Genomic DNA, 17,753 nt, shown 5'->3' on the forward strand with positions numbered 1-17,753 from the left:
TATAAGTTTGTTGAAATGAGTATCCAAATTCCAATGAAATATTTCAAGGAAATGAAAAATGCATTGTGTAAATGCAAAGGCTGACTGGCCAGTCAGCTTCAAGCACAAGGGGCAATGCTAGAAGTATCACAGTACCTGCTTTAAAATGATGACACAGTCCTGATAGTAATAATAGCATGGTAATAGAAAAGACAGGCACATAGACAGTACAGTAAAGTAGAGAACTTGTACAGCTACAGCCATCAAATTCTCAGCACAGATGCCAGAATCATATGTTACAAAAACAAAAATACCACCACCACCACCAGAAAATAGAAAAACACACCTCAAAAACAAGTAGTCCTGGGAAAACTGGACACCCATAGTTTTATCCTTGTATGAAACTAGATCCTTATATCTAAAAACCAATTCAGAAGCAAGTACCTTAGTGTAAGACAGGAAACTTTGAAATTATTGAAGAAAAACAGTCTAAGATACCGACATGAGCAACAGCTTTCTGAATAGGACCCCAGTAGCTCAGGAAATAATAGCAGTAACTGAATAATGGGATTGCATGAAATTGAAAAGCTTCTGGTCAGCAAGGGAATTATTATCAGAGCAGAGAGGCAGCCTATAAAATGCGAAAACAGTCGTTGCCAGATATTTATGATAAGAACTACTATCCAGTAGCCAGGCGCGGTGGTACACGCCTTTAATCACAGCACTCGGGAGGCAGAGGCAGGTGGATCGCTGTGAGTTTGAGGCCAGCCTGGTCTACCAAGCAAGTCTGGGACAGCCAAGGTTACACAGAGAAACCCTGTCTCAAAAAAAGAAAAAAGAAAAAAAGAACTACTGTTCAGAGAGTAGAAAGAACTACAAAACCAAACCAACCAAACAAACAAACAAAATATCAAGAACCCAAATTAAACCAAACAGAAAAAGAAAGAAAACTCAAGTCACTAAATGAGCTAAACAGTTTTCAAGATTTGAAGTTCAAATGATTGATAAATACATGGGAAAATGTCTAACATTCTTAAACACCATGCATGTACAAATCAAAGCTACCTCGATAGTTTATCTCATCCTAGTCAGCTTGGCCATGATCAAGAAAACAGATGACAACAAATTCTGGTGAGAGTATGGGCAAAGGGAATCCTTATGCACCTACCAGTGGGAAAGTAAATTAGTATAGCTGCTGTGGAAATTCTTTATAGGAGTTGGTCAGGAAACTAGAAATAGAGCTATGATCCAGCCTAACTGCTTCTGTGTATATTACAGAATGAATCAAAATCAGACTGCAGTAAACATATCTGCATGCCCATGTTTATTGGAGCTCTATTCACAGCAGACAAGGAGTCATCAGTCTAGATGCCATCACTAGTAGATAAGTGAATGGATAAAGAATGTGTGGCACACACACAACTGAATAGAATTCTGCCACAAAGAAGGGTGAAATCCAGTGTGTAAATGCACCACAGTTTCTGTATCCATTCTGGCTATTATGACTAAAGCTGCTTTGAACATAGTTCATCAAATGTCCTTGTATGCTGGAGCATCTTTTGGGTGTATTCCCAGGAGTGATATAGCTGGGTCTTGAGGTAGCACTATTCCCAATTTTCTGAGAAAGCACCAGACTTATTTCCAAAGTAGTTGTACAAGTTTTACACTTCCACCAGCAATGGTGGAATGTTCCCCTTTCTCCACATGCTTGCCAACATGTGATGTCGCTTGAATTTTTGATCTTAGCCATTCTGATAGGTGTAAGGTAGACTCTCAGAGTTGTTTTGATTTACATTTCCCCGGTGACTAAGGACATACTACTCAGCTATTAAAAACAAGGAAATCAGGAAATCTACAAGCAAATGGATGGAACTAGAAAAGATAATTCTGCGTGAGGTAACCCAGACCCCGAAAGACACACATGATATGTACTTACTTAAAAGTGGATTTTAGCCATTTAGTACAGGCTAAACATACTACAATTCACAGACTCAAAGAAGATAAGTAGCAAGAAGGACCCAAGGGAGGATGCTTAAACCTCCCTCAGAAAGGGAAATAAAATAGACAGAGGTTGTGGCTGGAAAGAGGAAACAAGGTAGGAGAGGAAGCTCTGAGAGAAGTAAGGGTGGAGCTCCGACCTGGGGAGCGGGAGGACAGAGGCCTGAAATAGAAAAAAATAAAGGGAGAAATATGTCACTTGAGGGGAAATGGATATAGGCTGGAGACGTGACGTGAAACAGGTCAGATGAAGAAGAAGAAATAATGAATTTTTTTTTATCATATCTAGATCTAGATTTTTTTTTAAAGCCATGAAAGTAGAAGGGAGACTATTTGGGAAAAAGAAGGACGCCAGGGTGATCAGGGTGAGGGATGAGAAAGGCCGGGGATGAATGTGGTCAAAGTACACTACATACATGCATGAGAATGATTCATATACACTAGTGACACCTTTAAGAATATATTATTTAATATTCAACAAAGCCGAACCCCATTTCTTGCAGTTGTGACCCAATTGATTTTAAGTGTAGAACAACTAAACTGATTATGTATCTATTTCCACCTCTGTTCTCTTATTAAGAGATCAAAGTCTACAGTTGAGATGTGGAAAGAAGGGGCCACACCACCATTCATCGTAAAGGATGACATAAACAGCAACCTACAACTGCTGCTGTACCAGAAGAGGACGGCGCTGGAGCGCCAGCTCGCCAAGCAAAAGGGAATAATAGAGCCCTCCCTGAAAGGCAGCCAGGAAACCCTGCATGACATAGAGAGCTTGAAATGCCTGTCTTTTTCCCTGGTGGATGCATCACGAAAAGCTGGCATTACCTACATTGTATACCCTGGGAAAAAGAAGAAAGCGCGTAAGAAAGGCGTGAAGTTCCAGAAACTGGCCCTTGTGTATGAACAGCTCTCCAAGCCTCCGAGGAAAATAGAAAGGTTCGGTTCAAGTATTACATGTTTACAGCCTGCAGAGGGGATTGTGTTATTGTTTGGGGGACTTAATTTTACGCTTTCATTCAGTACTGTTACTGTTTATTCTCCATGGAAAATATGCCAGCTAAAGAGTAGATTCCAAAATATGTAGGTATTTCATAGTATAAATATTTGGATCTATACTATGACTTCCTGTTTATACTAAACTTCCTGTTTTAAGGCTGAATCCATTTTATGGCTGAAAGAAGTCTCTCAGTGGGAAGGAAAAAAATGTAACAATGTATTTGCTAAACTAGCTTGATGCACAGATCCACTCTTTATTCTAAACCATCTATTCCAAAATCAAACTGGATTGCTGCTATTTAACTGTTTTCAGATTTACATTTTTGTTGAATTGTGTAATCAATATAATAAAAGTAAACATTTTGTGTGTTGTGAGCCTGTCTTCAAGACTTTTGACCTCAATTGGAGGTAGCTGGCATATTTTCAAAATGTCTAGGGCCTGAAATGGAAACAGCAGAAACTCCTGGAATGTGTGTGCTTAGTGTGTAAGACACAGACGTGGTGTGTAACCAATGCAGTTTACAGATGATTCCAGAAAGCCTGCAGATGACCTCTCTCTTGGCATTCTTAGGTCCTGGTGCCTGATAAACTCATGCCCCCTGAACAATAAGGACTCTCCTGGTGAGAAAGCGGAAGACATGTTTAACCCACTTTGTTGTTATTAGGACATGCTGGGCCTTGGTGTGGCTGCTGATATTATCTTAGGAGTCTGGACTTGACACTTTGTGGGTGACAGAAGGGACAAAAGCCCTAGTCAGACCTGAATTGTCCTGTGTGCTAGCCTCCATTGCTCCAGATTTCTCTGAGTTGAAAAATCCCTTAGCAAAGAATCAGACATTTGCTATGTACTTTTCTCACATTTGCTGCTTTCAAAATATGAACCTTTGTTATCCTAGTAAAAAGACAAGACCATATCATTTTGACTGCTCCCCAGGTGACTTCTACCTAAAATAAATGGTACACACTTTTTTTTTGGTCATTTTGAATACTCAGTTTCACTATTTTAAAAATTGATTTCAAAATCTATTATAATAAAGTTGCAAGGGGAAAAAAGCCCTGACATTGAAATTAACCAGATGCAAAGACTGTAAAAGCCAGCAGACTATGTTAGAGCAGATACTGGAAACAGAACCTGCGAGCTTCACAGTGGGTTTCATACGTTCGCTCCCAAGTGTCTTTTTATGAACTACCCACCACCCCAAACAAATAATACACAACAGAGGTAGAACTAGAAAAGCAATTATCATTCAATTCTTTTTTTCATAAGCATGTCCATTACCTGCATTCATCCTTTCCTTGTCCCTTAGTACTTAGCCTGTCTACCTACATGTACACACACACACACACACACACACACACACACACTTTAAAGAAAATAAATCACAAAATTTGCAGAAAAATGGATGGTATTAGAATGTATACTGTTAAGTGTGGTCACACAGTCTAAGGAAGAAACACACATGTTCTCGCTCTCATGTGGAATCTAGCCAACTTTTACCATTTAGAGAAATGTATTTGCCCCCTTTAATAACCGATGTTAACGTTTGCATATACTGTGACATTCGCAGCAGGAAGTGTAAGAGGAGCTTTTCTGTACCGAAACAACTGTATCCTGGATGGTACATCAGAACTTTCTATTTCCCTTTGAAACCTTAAACTAATTTGGGTAGCATGTAGAGAGAGGTAATTGTTAGTTCAAAACAAGTTATATGGAGCATCTTGAAGATAATTTTGTTTCTATATTTAGGACTTTATTTAATGAATTTTGGTGACTCAGAAATACCCTTCTTGCCACTTGACATGCAGCTTTACTCCTGTTGTGTGGCAGCCATCTTGGCTGACTCCCTTAAGGATTACAAGAGGCCGACGTGAGCTTTCACACGTCAGGTCAATCTTGACTCCAGAAGGTTGTTCCTGTTGAAGGTCATTTGGGCCCATTAAGGCCCCAGACTCATGCATTTCCTTTCAGTCCCCTTGAGACAGGCTGCTGCTCGCTGCTGCTTCCCTCCCAGGCTAGGATATGGCAGAGTGCCACATACCTGCAAGAGCAGCACAGCCTCATCGGTCCTTTAGATGTTATCTTCCGCTCTGAGGCCTGTGCTGTGAGACTGGCCAGTGAGGGCCTGGAGGGACCCTTCAGTAGATGACGTCTGTTCCTCTGGCATGTTTCAACCTTTCCTTATTCTCTTTCTTCAAGAGCTGGGGGCCGTTCAGTTCCAGGAACAAGGATACAACGCTATCTTTATCTCCGCGTCTGTATTCTAACTGCCGTGCACTAGGCTCTTGGTGACCAGGCCAAGTCACTTTATTTCTCAGGCTGTTTCCTCATTTGGAAGATGAGCTTATCTGTAGGACTGCTGAAGTTATTTCCAGCTCAAAATTCTCATAGTCGGACAGTAAAATCAACATTATCCCGACACAAACGGAATATCTTGAGCAACACACTTAGGCTGCTTAAAACTTCCCCGTTTCCTTCACCAGCATCACGTCTCATCTCATGCTAATTCTGTGCACACATATTCCACCCGGAGAGCCTGGACCAGCAGCTTAATTTACTATGATGTTCCTTCAAATGAGAAGCCGTGAACCATACTGCTGGCTGTGAAAATGTAGATCTAGATTTTCTGATCATGGTTTTTCTTTTTTTTTTTTTTTTCCTTTTTTTCCTTTTCAATTTGGGCTATTTAATGTCAATGATCTGAGACTATAGCTTTTCCTTGTAAAACGTTCACTCATTATCTGTGTTTGCTTTTCACATTCTTCTAGAAACTTGTCTAGCAGGTTCTAGTTCCTTGCTTCCTTTAAGATATTGTAATTATTTTATCAGTTAGTAAGATAATATATCCTTATTTTAAAAATTTTAGAAAATAGGGCAGTCCTGTCATTAAGTCACCATTAATATAGTTTTGAATGTGTACATGGGAACACATTCACACAAACCAACAGGAGTAGATTAACCTTTATGTACATGCATGAATGTTAAATGTGCACTTGCATATTACATAGAGAACATGGGATTATATCCATTAAGTTCTGGCATTGACTATTTCTGTGGTATAGGTAGTTGGTGGGGATGGGCTAAGAAGAGATTCCTCAGAAGTTTCCTGTATGCATTCTACATGATTATTTTTTTTTCTACTAGATATATATTTATGGTTAAAAATAACATTTTGATTTTCTTTTTAAGAAGTATTTTGCGGGAAATCAATGAGAAGCAGAATTCTCAAAAAATATTTCCATTCACTACGAGTGTCTTGCAGAGCAGAGTAGGGCTCTCGGCAACTGATATGTGATGTGCTCTTTCCCAGGTTTACAGAGCGGTAAATGAAATGCACATGCATTTGAATTCCAAGGTCTTATTTCACTACTGGACCTTAAAACTGAGCATCACCTCTGCTTTAAATCTGGAAAGAACTGTAAATGCAATAAGAAGGGAGCTGGTAGTACAGTGGCACTTTAGCTCAGCAGGTCATTTCTTCAGAGTAAGTTTACTGAGCACCTTCCGTACACCAGATACTATTCCAGATTGAAAGCCGGAATGAGGACAGTGAAGACTACTAATTGGTCCCCTGTCCTCACAGAGTTTGTATTCTAGAGGCAGAGTGCCCGTGGAGAGCCTAGCTAGTGGTGGTAAGGAAGTGGGAAGTGTTATAAGGGAGTAAGGCAGAGGCGGGGAGCTGCTGTTTCAGGCAAAGTGCTGGGATGTTTTTGTGACCTAGAGCAGATTCTTGTGGTGGGATGGCATGTGTAATCCGCCGCAGAAGAGGGAGAAGCAAGTGCAAAAGCCCTGAGTTGGAGGATGTGCTTATTGTTTCTGGACAGCACATAGAGCAGTCTCAGAAACACGAGAGAGCCGTAGGAACTAAGGTCAAGAACAGGTTTGGGGACAATACCCAGCATTGCCCTACTGACCATGGTAAGTAATAAATGTGAAATCACTCATAAGAGCACCCATAGGTTGAGGCGCTGGAGATTTCTTAGTGGGCAAGAAGGCTTTTTATAGGAACCAGGGCTCAAATTTCCAGCACATACATAAAAATAATGGGCATGGCTGCTTGTGCCTGTGACACAGGGGGACAGGGAGGTAGAAGACAGGCTGGTTCTAACTTCTTACCAGCTAGGTAGATAACTGCAATAGAGCTCCAGGCTCAGTGAGATACTGTTGACTCAGGAGTAAAGTGGAGGGTGATGGTGGGTGATACTCAGCATCCTCCTCCTCTGGCATCTATATGTGCACCTATGGATATTTGCACCCACACATAGTTGTGTGCATACATACGTACACCGTACACATAAATTGAAAGAGGAAAATGCGTATTTGTAAGCCATTGTCAACTTAAGAAGAGGGCAGAGATGCTGGCAAGCTGTGGTAAGTGTTTTGGATCTTTATTTTTTTTTTAATTTTATTAATTTATTCTTGTTACATCTCAATGTTTATCCCATCCCTGTATCCTCCCATTCCTCCCCCCCCCATTTTCCCATTATTCCCCTCCCCTATGACTGTTCCTGGCGGGGATTACCTCCCCCTGCATATTCTCATAGGGTATCAAGTCTCTTCTTGGCTACCTGCTGTCCTTCCTCTGAGTGCCACCAGGTCTCCCCCTCCAGGGGACAGACCTCAAGAGTGGAGAGTAGTTTGTTGATGACATGATCACCTGTATCTTCCAGAAGATGCAGTGGAAGCACAGAGATCCATTTTTTTAAAAGCTATTGAATGATCCCTGTGAGAAATGGCTGCTTGTTCTGAAGTGAGAGCAACTTAGATGGTGTGAAGCAGCCACATTCTAGACAGATGTTGGGAGTCCTGCCAACAGTATTTGCGAGACACGAGGAAGAAAAAAAATTAAGCATATGCCCATGGATTTTTTTTTACTGGAGCAATTGAAACTATGAAGGTTCGCCCAGATGGTCAAGATTGTGCAAGGAGCGGGTGGGCAGGCTGAGAGTCAGACAAGGATGTAATAGGAATGCATCTCCGGTCAGCTTCAGACCACAGTGATACTGCATGACAGGGGAGACGGTGGGCAGGTCAGTAAAGGTAGAGACTACCACTGCCCCTGCTGTGTAAATACAAGTCCCCCATGTTGCTCCATATGAAAGCCTTGGAAAAAGAAAGCCAGGTCAACAGCTGTAAATCAGGTGCCAAAAGGCATGCCCATTGCTTTCCTACATCTTGACCCAAGGTGGTCATTGTCATCAACAGCTGGCTAAATTTCCATTCATGATAACTTATAATAATTTTCTTGGAGATACTAGGTTTTAGTATTGGGCAAACAGGAAATGGGGTGGTCACATGCATTTTTCTTTGAATTGCTGGTGGTGCCATTACTGTGAGTGCACAGTATCTTCACTGATCTGGTGGATTTTATTGTGCACTGTCTTACTGGAGTGTGGGGTGGGGTGAGATGAGGCACTTCCAGAGATTTCTGCTTGTTCTTTTAAAAATTATTATTATTACCATTATGTCCTTGTCTACACTGATTTTTCTCTGAGTCATTCACTGCTGCTATATGTTCCAGGATGAGAAAATGACTACAGGGTGGCTCAGTTCCTTGTCTCCATAGGTTCGCTGGTTAGACAGTCCGAGGCTATTGATCGTCTTCCTATCGATTGATTAATCCCTTACTTTTGTTGATAGGCTCAGTGGCATCGGGTACTGATAAGTTTATAGTTAGCATCTACTGAACAATTTGGAATCTGTGGGGGGAAATTTGTGAATGCACATGTCACATGGTGTGATACTTTCAGTGGGACCTGGCCTGTATTTCATGTCGAGTGACATTTCAGGCTGTGAACTCTTTTGGCTCTGAGATCTGGGCAAGAAGACATGAATCTCAAGTATATAACCAATTAGTTTTATGCCCAGCAGGCCCAGAAGTTTCCAGCTTATCTAAGGTAAACATTACCTTAGCAGGCTGCCCATCTGTCTTATCACTGGAAAGCTCTAGCCATTCAGTTACTGCCACAGGTCCTTGCAAAGTAAAATTCTTTTATTACCTTTCTCTTCCTGTGGTTAATTGTTGTAATTGCATCTTGAGTGCCCTCACCTTTGCGTTTGCTGTTTTCTCCTCAGGGATTAGAGCTTGATTAGGGATGCTGCATTTTGCATATCAGTTCTCATTTCCCCAAGGCTTTAACTTTTTTTTAAACTTGTTCACTTTACATCCCAATTGTAGCCTCCTCCCTCATTGCCTCCTGATCCTACCCTAATTCCCTCATAACTTCTCTGTCTCTCTCTCTCTCTGTCTCTCTGTCTCTCTCTCTCTCTCTCCTAGTCCTCAGAAAGGCTTTTCTTTTTTTTAATTGTATTTTTATTTTTTACTTCTACATATATATTTATATTATTACACATATATACAATAAGCCACAGATAACAAGAAGTACCAGGAGACAATTAGTGCTTATATAAATGTTGCATTCATAGTGTTTTGCCTATTTGTATTTGGCAACCTTGGAGAAAACATCTTTCCTATCTTGGTGAGTCCACAATTCTGAATGTAAATCAGTATCTATCATATCTCATCTCTATCAACCTAAAAACTCTATCTAGACCTAAAAACATCTTAACCTCTAAGCAACTTAAACTAGCTGGTCTTCAACCCCATCAGAGATTTGAGAAGGAATAAAATTAATTATCTCAGTAAACATGAAGTGCAAATTAGCAGCTTCCAAAATGAGAAAATGACAGAGACAGTTTGCTGCCTAGACAGTCACCCAAAACTCTCTATAATGTTGGAACATTGTCTTCAGCCTTTTGGCCAATTGTATCTGGCAGGCATATTTGTTAGGCAGGAACTATTGAGGACGTGCTTACTCTGTGTTGGCAGAGTTTGGCCATTGACCATACCTGTGTCCAAGGTTGCCCATTTTAGGCAGAATTCTGTGTGCAGCAGAAACAAGGGCATTTTGCTCAATGGCTTGTTTGCCATATTTGAAACCATCTCCATAAGGACATTCTTTGATGCTTATCATCTTCTTGTGGTAGGCTGGGTGTTGCCAGGATTTAATCTGTCCTGTTGTCAAAGGATCCTTAAAATCATAAAAATATCTTTAAATATCATATTCTGTAGGTCTCTGAGGTTTTTGAAGACCTTATCTAACTATTTTACCTTCTCTACCTATAGAATCCTATCTATCTGTTAAATCTAGGTATATATATATTTTTTTGTGATGAAAATAGACTAGTAATTGACATGGCCCTGAGGTGATCAACTAGCAATTAACTTATATTATTTAATTATCCTAAACAGCCTGCAATAGCACCTTCAAAGTATTAGAAGTAAACCTTGTATTGTAATTGAGTTGTGTGGGTACAATGCCTCATATTAGAGTAGCAATATATTTAATGTGTGAGAAGAATAACCTTGAGTTTGAATTCTATACCAATGTATAAAAATTGAACTTATTTTACACCAACATACACAATTAAATACCAATTAATTAAAAATGACCTTGTTTGTGAGTAACAGTTAAGGCCTGAAGTTGAAAAGTAGGTTCAATCATCTATTTTCTGTCCCGTCATCCCTATATATTTCTATATTTTCCCTTTTTTCTTTTCGACCCCATCTCCATACCTAAGAAAGGGAGATAAAGGAAAAGAGAGAAATTCCTGAGTCCAACCTCATTTCCTATCTGAATAAGATCAATAATAACTTATAACCAACTCCCAAAGAAAATAAACATCTATATTCCAAGAAAACAACCAAAAACCCTACCCAACCCCCTTTAAGGGAAATGGGGCATCATTCTCTTTTTAATGCTTCTTCTGGTTGATTTGGGAGGAACAATACCTTTGTAGGGGCCCAAGTACAATTGGGAGAAATAGTTAAGCAAGCTAGGAATAGCATTTGTGGTCTTGTTTCTAAATGTTGAGAAATTCAAGGCTTAATACACTTAATAGACTGTCCTATGTATGACAGTCTGAGATACTGGACCCACTGGGATCAGAATCTTCCTTTGAAGCTGTCCTGGAAGCTGTCCTGTTCTGATGAGGAGCAGCAACCAAAGCACTTGGGGCTGGAACATGAAGGATGCAGGATATCAGCATCCAGCATGTTGAGAGCAATGGATTCTGTCAGGTCTGATCCAGTGTCAGTGTTCAGTTCTTTTGTTCTGAAAACATAATTTCTCATAAATGTTATACAGTCATAACATTATAAAAGTATGAGGTGTGCAGGATACACAGAATAGTTAAGTATGGTTCTCTGCTCTTTGTATGAGCAGAAGAAAGACATCTGCAAATCTTCATGCCATACAAAGAATGGCATCTAAGAACAAGTCACAGGGATTCTGCATAGACATTCATGTCTCAGCCATCCTCAGAGCTATTCTCATGTAGGGGATTAGCAATACAAATTATCTGCTTGTTCTGTAGTTTGAATTCATGTAAGTATAGACTGACTTCAGAATGGCTAAGATCAAAAACTCAAGTGACAGCACATGCTGGCAAGGATGTGGAGAAAGGGGAACACTTCTCCATTGCTAGGGGGAGTGTAAACTTGTACAACCACTTTGGGAATCACTCTGGTCCTTTCTCAGAAAATTGGGAATAGTACTATCTAAAGGCCCTGCTATTCCACTCCTGGGCATATACCCGAAAGGTGTTCTACCATACAACAAGGACATTTGATCAACTATGTTCATAGCAGCCTTATTTGTAATATCCAGAATCTGGAAACAACTTAGATGCCCCTCAAGTGAAGAATGGGCAAAGAAACTCTGGTATCTTTACCCAATAGAGACTACTATTCAGCTATCAAAACAAGGAAATCTTGAAATTTGTAGGCAAATGGATGGAACTAGAAACGATATAGTGAGTGAGGTAACCCAGACCTAGAAATACATGCACGGTATATACTCACTTATACATGGATATTAGCCCAAAGTAGATGTCCTCTGACATACTCTACCCAGTGGGTGACAGGTACAGAGGCTGGGACTTGCAGCAGGCCTAGGGGAGAAGAGCTGCAAATTGTATGCAAGAGTTGGGGGGTGAATCATCTAGGAGGGAGCAGGAGCCCCACAGGGAGACCATCAAGCCTATGAATATGGATTAAGGGGGGGGGACTGCAAGGACTGATGCACCAACCAAGGACAGTGCATGCAGAGAACTAAGACTCTTGCTCAGACGTAACAGAGAGTATGCTGATTCACCACGGGGTGGGGGCACTGCTGCTGAACCTCTGATATACACTCTGGCACCCATGATTTGGTCCTTTACCCTAGACAGGATGGCAGGCCTAGAAGGCACACAGAGAAGGAGGGTGCAGGCTATTCTGATGAGACCTAATAGACTATTGCCAGACATTTGGGGGAGGGGGATGGGTGGAGGAAGCGGGGAGGGTGGCAATGGGAGGATAGAAGGGAGTTTGGAAAGATAATAAGGAATATTTACTAGGATCTGGGAGAAAGAAGTTGTGTAGGAAAGACTTTCCTTGAAGTCTTTATCCTTTTTCAAGGCTATATCCAGTTAGAGGCAATCTACCTCGAAGGATCCTGCAGAGTAGATACTTTGACTTCATTTTCCTATGTCCCTCTGTTGAGGCTTCCGAGAGAAAACAGAAAAGAAGGGATCCTGTGGATGTGGTCTGCATAGATTAGTTTCCCAGGCCAGTGAATGAAGTGGAGAAGGAGAGAAACACAGGTGCACAAACAAAATACCTGGCATAGAAATTATGAATATGAATAGAGGAGCCAGGTATTCAGTGGGCTTAAAAGTGCACTGCCCTGGAGGCTTGCTCACAGGGTATGGATGAAGAATGGAGACGGAGGAAAAGGGCGTGATATCTCAGTGGTGTATGCTGACACTTCTCATGTCACATCTCGAAGGCCGTGGTTCGGAAGAGTGACATAATCTGATACCCAATTGTAAACATAAACACTTGAATGGCCCATGGAAGATGGATTAAACAAAGGGCAATAGTAGATGCGTAAAGTCAAGTTATTGTATGTCTTAGCTAAGGTTTCTATTTCTGTGATAAAATACCATGACTAAAAGCAATTTGGGAAGAAAATTTATTACTCTTCCATGTTGTAGTCCATCAATGACAGAAGTCAGTACAGGAACACAAACTGGGCAGGAAGCTGGAAGCAGCAGCTGATGCAGAGGCCATTGAGGGGTTGCTGCTTACTGCTTTGCTACTTATGGTTTGTTCATCCTGTATTGTCATAGAACCCGGGACCATCATCCCAGGGATAACACCGCCCACAATAGACTGGGCTCCCCCGCATCAGTCACTAATTAAGAAAATTCTCTCCAGCCGTACCTACAGCCAGCCCCATCTCTTGGCGGGGCTTTCTCAAGTGAGGTATTCTCTACTCTAAGATGGCTTTTGCTTGTGTCAAATTCACATAAAACTAGCCAGGATCCTGCACTCCAGGGAGAACAGATGACAAAGGTTTATGCTAGAACATGGAGTAGAGATTATAAGAGAGGAATAAAAGAATAGGAGCCTTTTCTTACTTTTATTCCCTAACTTCAGCACTTTCTTACAATATAACTTCAGTAAATAAAAGATGATAGGGCTAAAATTTCCTTTTCAACCTTTCAGTAGAATGTCCTTATCTTGTTTCCCATAGCTACTATAGTAAATGCTATCAAATGAAAACTCTATTGCTAATGAGAGTTTGAAGTGGAGCCTACATCTACTTCATTTGAAAGCATCTGAGTTATAAAGTGTCACAGTTTGTGGAACAACTAAAGTTCTCATCCTTTGCAGCTTTTGAAAGAAGCATTGCCTTTGTCCCTTCCTTATTACCTCCCAAGTTCCCCAGTGGTCATTCTGGTAGAGAGGGAGGTTGTGAATTAGATCAGAAAGGAGTGCTGCTGTCACCATTCCAGTAGTCTAGAGAGGCCATTGCATTAAAAATACATTTGCATTTAGAAATTCTTTATACTGTGAATGATTTCAATAATGGTTGAAAATATAAACTCAGGTTGCATAAAATTAGCAATTTTTTGATAATAGAAAAATAGTCATTTTGGTGTGTGGTTGGGTTTGAATCATTGATCACAAAGATAATTAATTGTGTTTTTGTACTTAAAAACAATAATCATTTTTTTTGAAACCAGATCAACATCTTATGGACTACTTCCTGGACAGAAAAAATATTTCCTTAAAGTTCCAGTGTATGACCGTCTGATAAGGTGCCCCAGTGTACCCACGGTTTTAAATTTTGAGCAGTTTGTTCAAAGTAGAGGAGGAATACCAGAAAACACTGACCCTCATACATGGGTTCTTGAGATGTTTGCTAAAGACAAACCTCAGAAAGCACCCATGCCAGTAGCGTACGTGCGGAAAGACGTTCCAGAACCGCTGATGGAGCTGACCAAGCTGGAATTAAGTGACCATGTAAAGTCTGATCTCCCACCAGAGCTCATTAGGTATTATGAATCCGAAGTCGAGAAGCTGACTGAAGAAATAAAAAATGAGAAAAAAACTTCGGTGTTTGCATATTGTAGGCGTGGAGCTATTTATCGAAAACTGGGAAAGTTGCAAAGTGCCATGAATGACCTACAGGAAGTAAGTTTTTAAAATAAAAACAATGCCATTTATCATTCACATTGCTTTTATTTATATAGCTTTTTTTTTGATATGTTGAATAGCAAATGACTGTATAGCCGGTTATGGTATTGTGAAGTACAAGTATTGACATTTTCAGATACTTACTAAAAAACACTAGACTTTCGTTTTTTGAATTGGGAGGTTTTATTTTATGTGCATGCACATAAAGCTGCTGATATCAATGATATGTGAGAAATTCACTTAATAGTGTTTCTTCATTTTGAAAATGAACTCACCTGCCTCTATACATGTGTTTTTCAGACCATATTTATGGAGCCATTGTTTCTAAATGCCTATTGGCACAGACATTTCATTTATCTGTTCCAAGACAAAATTAATGATGCTTTGGATGACTTGAATTTTATAAATAAATATAATAAAAACAGTGCAGGTGGGTTGCAAATGGAGACAATTACATTGCTTTTTTTTAATCTCAGCTTTTGTCATTGTTATAAAGAGACATAAAGTGATAGATAAAGTCATGCAAAATTGTATGAATGCCTTCAGCTTAAAAAATAGTTTTCTTAATATTACAAATGCAGAGTTCATATAACCTGACGCTGTTTTCCAAGAACACATTATGTTTGAATTTATACTCTGGAGATCTTTTCAGCACAGTCCCTTTTCCTTATCTCACAAGGAGAATAATATTAATTCAAAATTATAGATGGGATGTGATTTGTAAATATTGTCTTGACCACAGGTTTCAGAATGAGAGTTGTGGTGCTGTAAAAGGCCTTGTGGGGGATGAAATCATACCTTTGCCATATGTGCTATTTTCTAACTACCTGAACTTCTAGACACAGAACTTTCTAGAAACGTGGAAATGCCATACTCATTGTAGAATCCCTAGCACTCACTGACCCACACAATATAGACCAAGATGGCTGAATGTTTTCTGATCCATGTTGGTGTCTGTGTACTATGATTCCACACACTTCTATGTCATTCAAACTTAACTTTTTTCTTCCATTTATTTATTTAATTACTTACAGCCTGATCACAAGCCCCACCCCACTCCTCCAAGTCCTGCCTTCATGCCCCTGTGCCCCTTTTCCACCTCCCCTTCTCAGGAAAGGGTAGACCCTGTTCCCATCAGTACCAACCCACCCTGACCCATCAAGTCACAGCAGGGCTAAGCTTACCCTCTCCTACTATGGCTAAACAAGGCAGCCCAGCAAGTAGAAAGGAACCCAAAGGCAGGCAATAGAGATGCCCCCACCCTGCGCCAGTTGTCAGGAGGCCCATACTATGACCAACCTGCACTCTGCTACATATGCATAGATGGCCTAGGTCCAGTCCATCCATGCATGTTCTTTGGTTGGTGGCTCAGTCTCTGTGAGCCCCCATGGGCCGAGGTTAGTTGTCTCTGTAGATGTTTTAGTTGTGTCTTTGACTCTCTTTTTTTTTTTTTTTTTTTTTTTTAGCTCCCTCAGTGCTTCCTTTCACTCTTCAACAAAACTCCCGCAGCTCAGCCTATTGTTTGGCTGTGACTCTTTGGGTCTGTTTCCATCAGTGGCTGAATGAAGTCTCTTAGAATAGGGTCCTGTTTGCAAGCATAGCAGAGTATCATTAATAGTGTCAGTAGTTGGCTTTCTCCCATGGGGTGGGTCTCGAGTTGGACCAATCATTAGTTTCCATTCCTTCAATCTCTGCTTCATCTTTATCACTGCACTTCTTGTAGGCAAGACAAATTTTATGTTGAAGGTTTTCTGGGTGGGTTGATGTCCCACTTCCTTTTCTGGGAGTCCCCACTGGCTAAAGGAGGTGGCCATTTCACAATTCCATATCCCCTGTTGCTAATTATTAATACATATCTTTTGTCTCCCATGTTCCCCACTGCTAAGAGTCTCAGCTAGGATTACACCTATAGATTTCCAAGTGCCTTCCCTATCCCAAAGATGTCCCTCCACTGATTTCTGAATGGTAATTTTACCAGCTCAGAGTAGGACTTCTTGAAATTGCAAATGAGTATTCAGCCTTTAGGAAAAAAAAAATATGGTGTTGAACATGAGGAAAATGAAACAAAGTATACTAGTGAAAGTCATTCTAAGAGTGCATTTTTGGAGAGGGATCACTGTGTCGCACACCTTTAATCCCAGAAATCGGGAGGCAGAGGTGCATGGATCCCTGTGAGTTCAAGGCCAGCCTAGTCTACAATGCGAGTCCAGGTCAGCTAAGACTACACAGAGAAATCCTGTCTTGAAAAACCAAAACCAAACCAAACCAAACCAAAACCAAAACAACAACAACAAAAACAAACAAACAAACAAAAAACAAATAAAATTTCACAGTTAATGAACAGATTGTAAAGTGGAGTTTTACTTTTCCTTTTTAGAGGCATACTTGTCAAAGGCAGAGATTTTCAGAAAGAAGGACATTACGTTGGCAATTCTGAATTACAGTCAGGCCATCAAATGCAGGCCCACAGATGCTGAGCTCTACTTTAAAAGGGGGGAGTTGTATGAGATGGCAAACAGCATGCTGGCCCTGGATGACTACTCAAAAGTAAGCTGTGGCGCTCACTGCTCCCATTTATATTGGAAACATTATTTTTAGACTTAAGAGTGTTTGGCCTGCATGTAACCATGGACACCATGGACATGTGTGGTACCTGCAGAGGTCAGAAGACCATCCAGGTCTCTGGAATTGAAGTTACAGATGGTTATGAGACACCACGTGGGTACTGGGAACCAAAGCCCAGGTTTCCTACAAGAGCAACAAACTGGCCACAACCACTGAGCCATTTCTCCTGCTTCCTTGCGAAGTTTTAAAGAGTTGTCACATGTTTTATATAATAAACCATTGTCATGTTGGTGAGACTTAACGGGGTAGTTTCTGACATTACTAGGAGACACATTTTTGTTTTTTGTTTTTTTATCAGTAGAAGTTTCAGTCATCAAAAGGTTTGGAGCCGGGCGTGGTGGCGCACGCCTTTAATCCCAGCACTCGGGAGGCAGAGGCAGGCGGATCGCTGTGAGTTCGAGGCCAGCCTGGTCTACAAAGTGAGTCCAGGATGGCCAAGGCTACACAGAGAAACCCTGTCTTGAAAAACCGGAAAAAAAAAAAAAATAAAAAACAAAAGGTTTGGCTTCTTATATTTACTGTTTGTCTCTCATCTGGGATAATATTCCCCTTTGAGAATTTGATGATGGGTACATTTCTTAATATGATCTTTAAAAACAAACCTGAAAATTTTAGCATCTTAAAGTA

At 40.6% G+C, this 17,753-nt stretch overlaps 1 protein-coding gene across 1 annotated transcript in view; it reads left to right on the forward strand.

The window, feature by feature from the left end:
* Positions 1–17,753, forward strand: part of Ttc6 (tetratricopeptide repeat domain 6) — a 168,268-nt gene that overhangs the window by 91,243 nt on the left and 59,272 nt on the right. Inside the window, exons 10-13 of the mRNA XM_051146503.1 lie at positions 2,558–2,916; positions 14,048–14,498; positions 14,802–14,931; positions 16,879–17,048. Of these exons, the coding sequence (XP_051002460.1) occupies positions 2,558–2,916; positions 14,048–14,498; positions 14,802–14,931; positions 16,879–17,048 (1,110 nt within the window). The remainder of the gene's footprint in view (positions 1–2,557; positions 2,917–14,047; positions 14,499–14,801; positions 14,932–16,878; positions 17,049–17,753) is intronic.

The sequence above is a fragment of the Acomys russatus genome, chromosome 1, assembly GCF_903995435.1.
Source record: "Acomys russatus chromosome 1, mAcoRus1.1, whole genome shotgun sequence".
NCBI classification, from domain to species: Eukaryota; Metazoa; Chordata; class Mammalia; order Rodentia; family Muridae; genus Acomys; species Acomys russatus.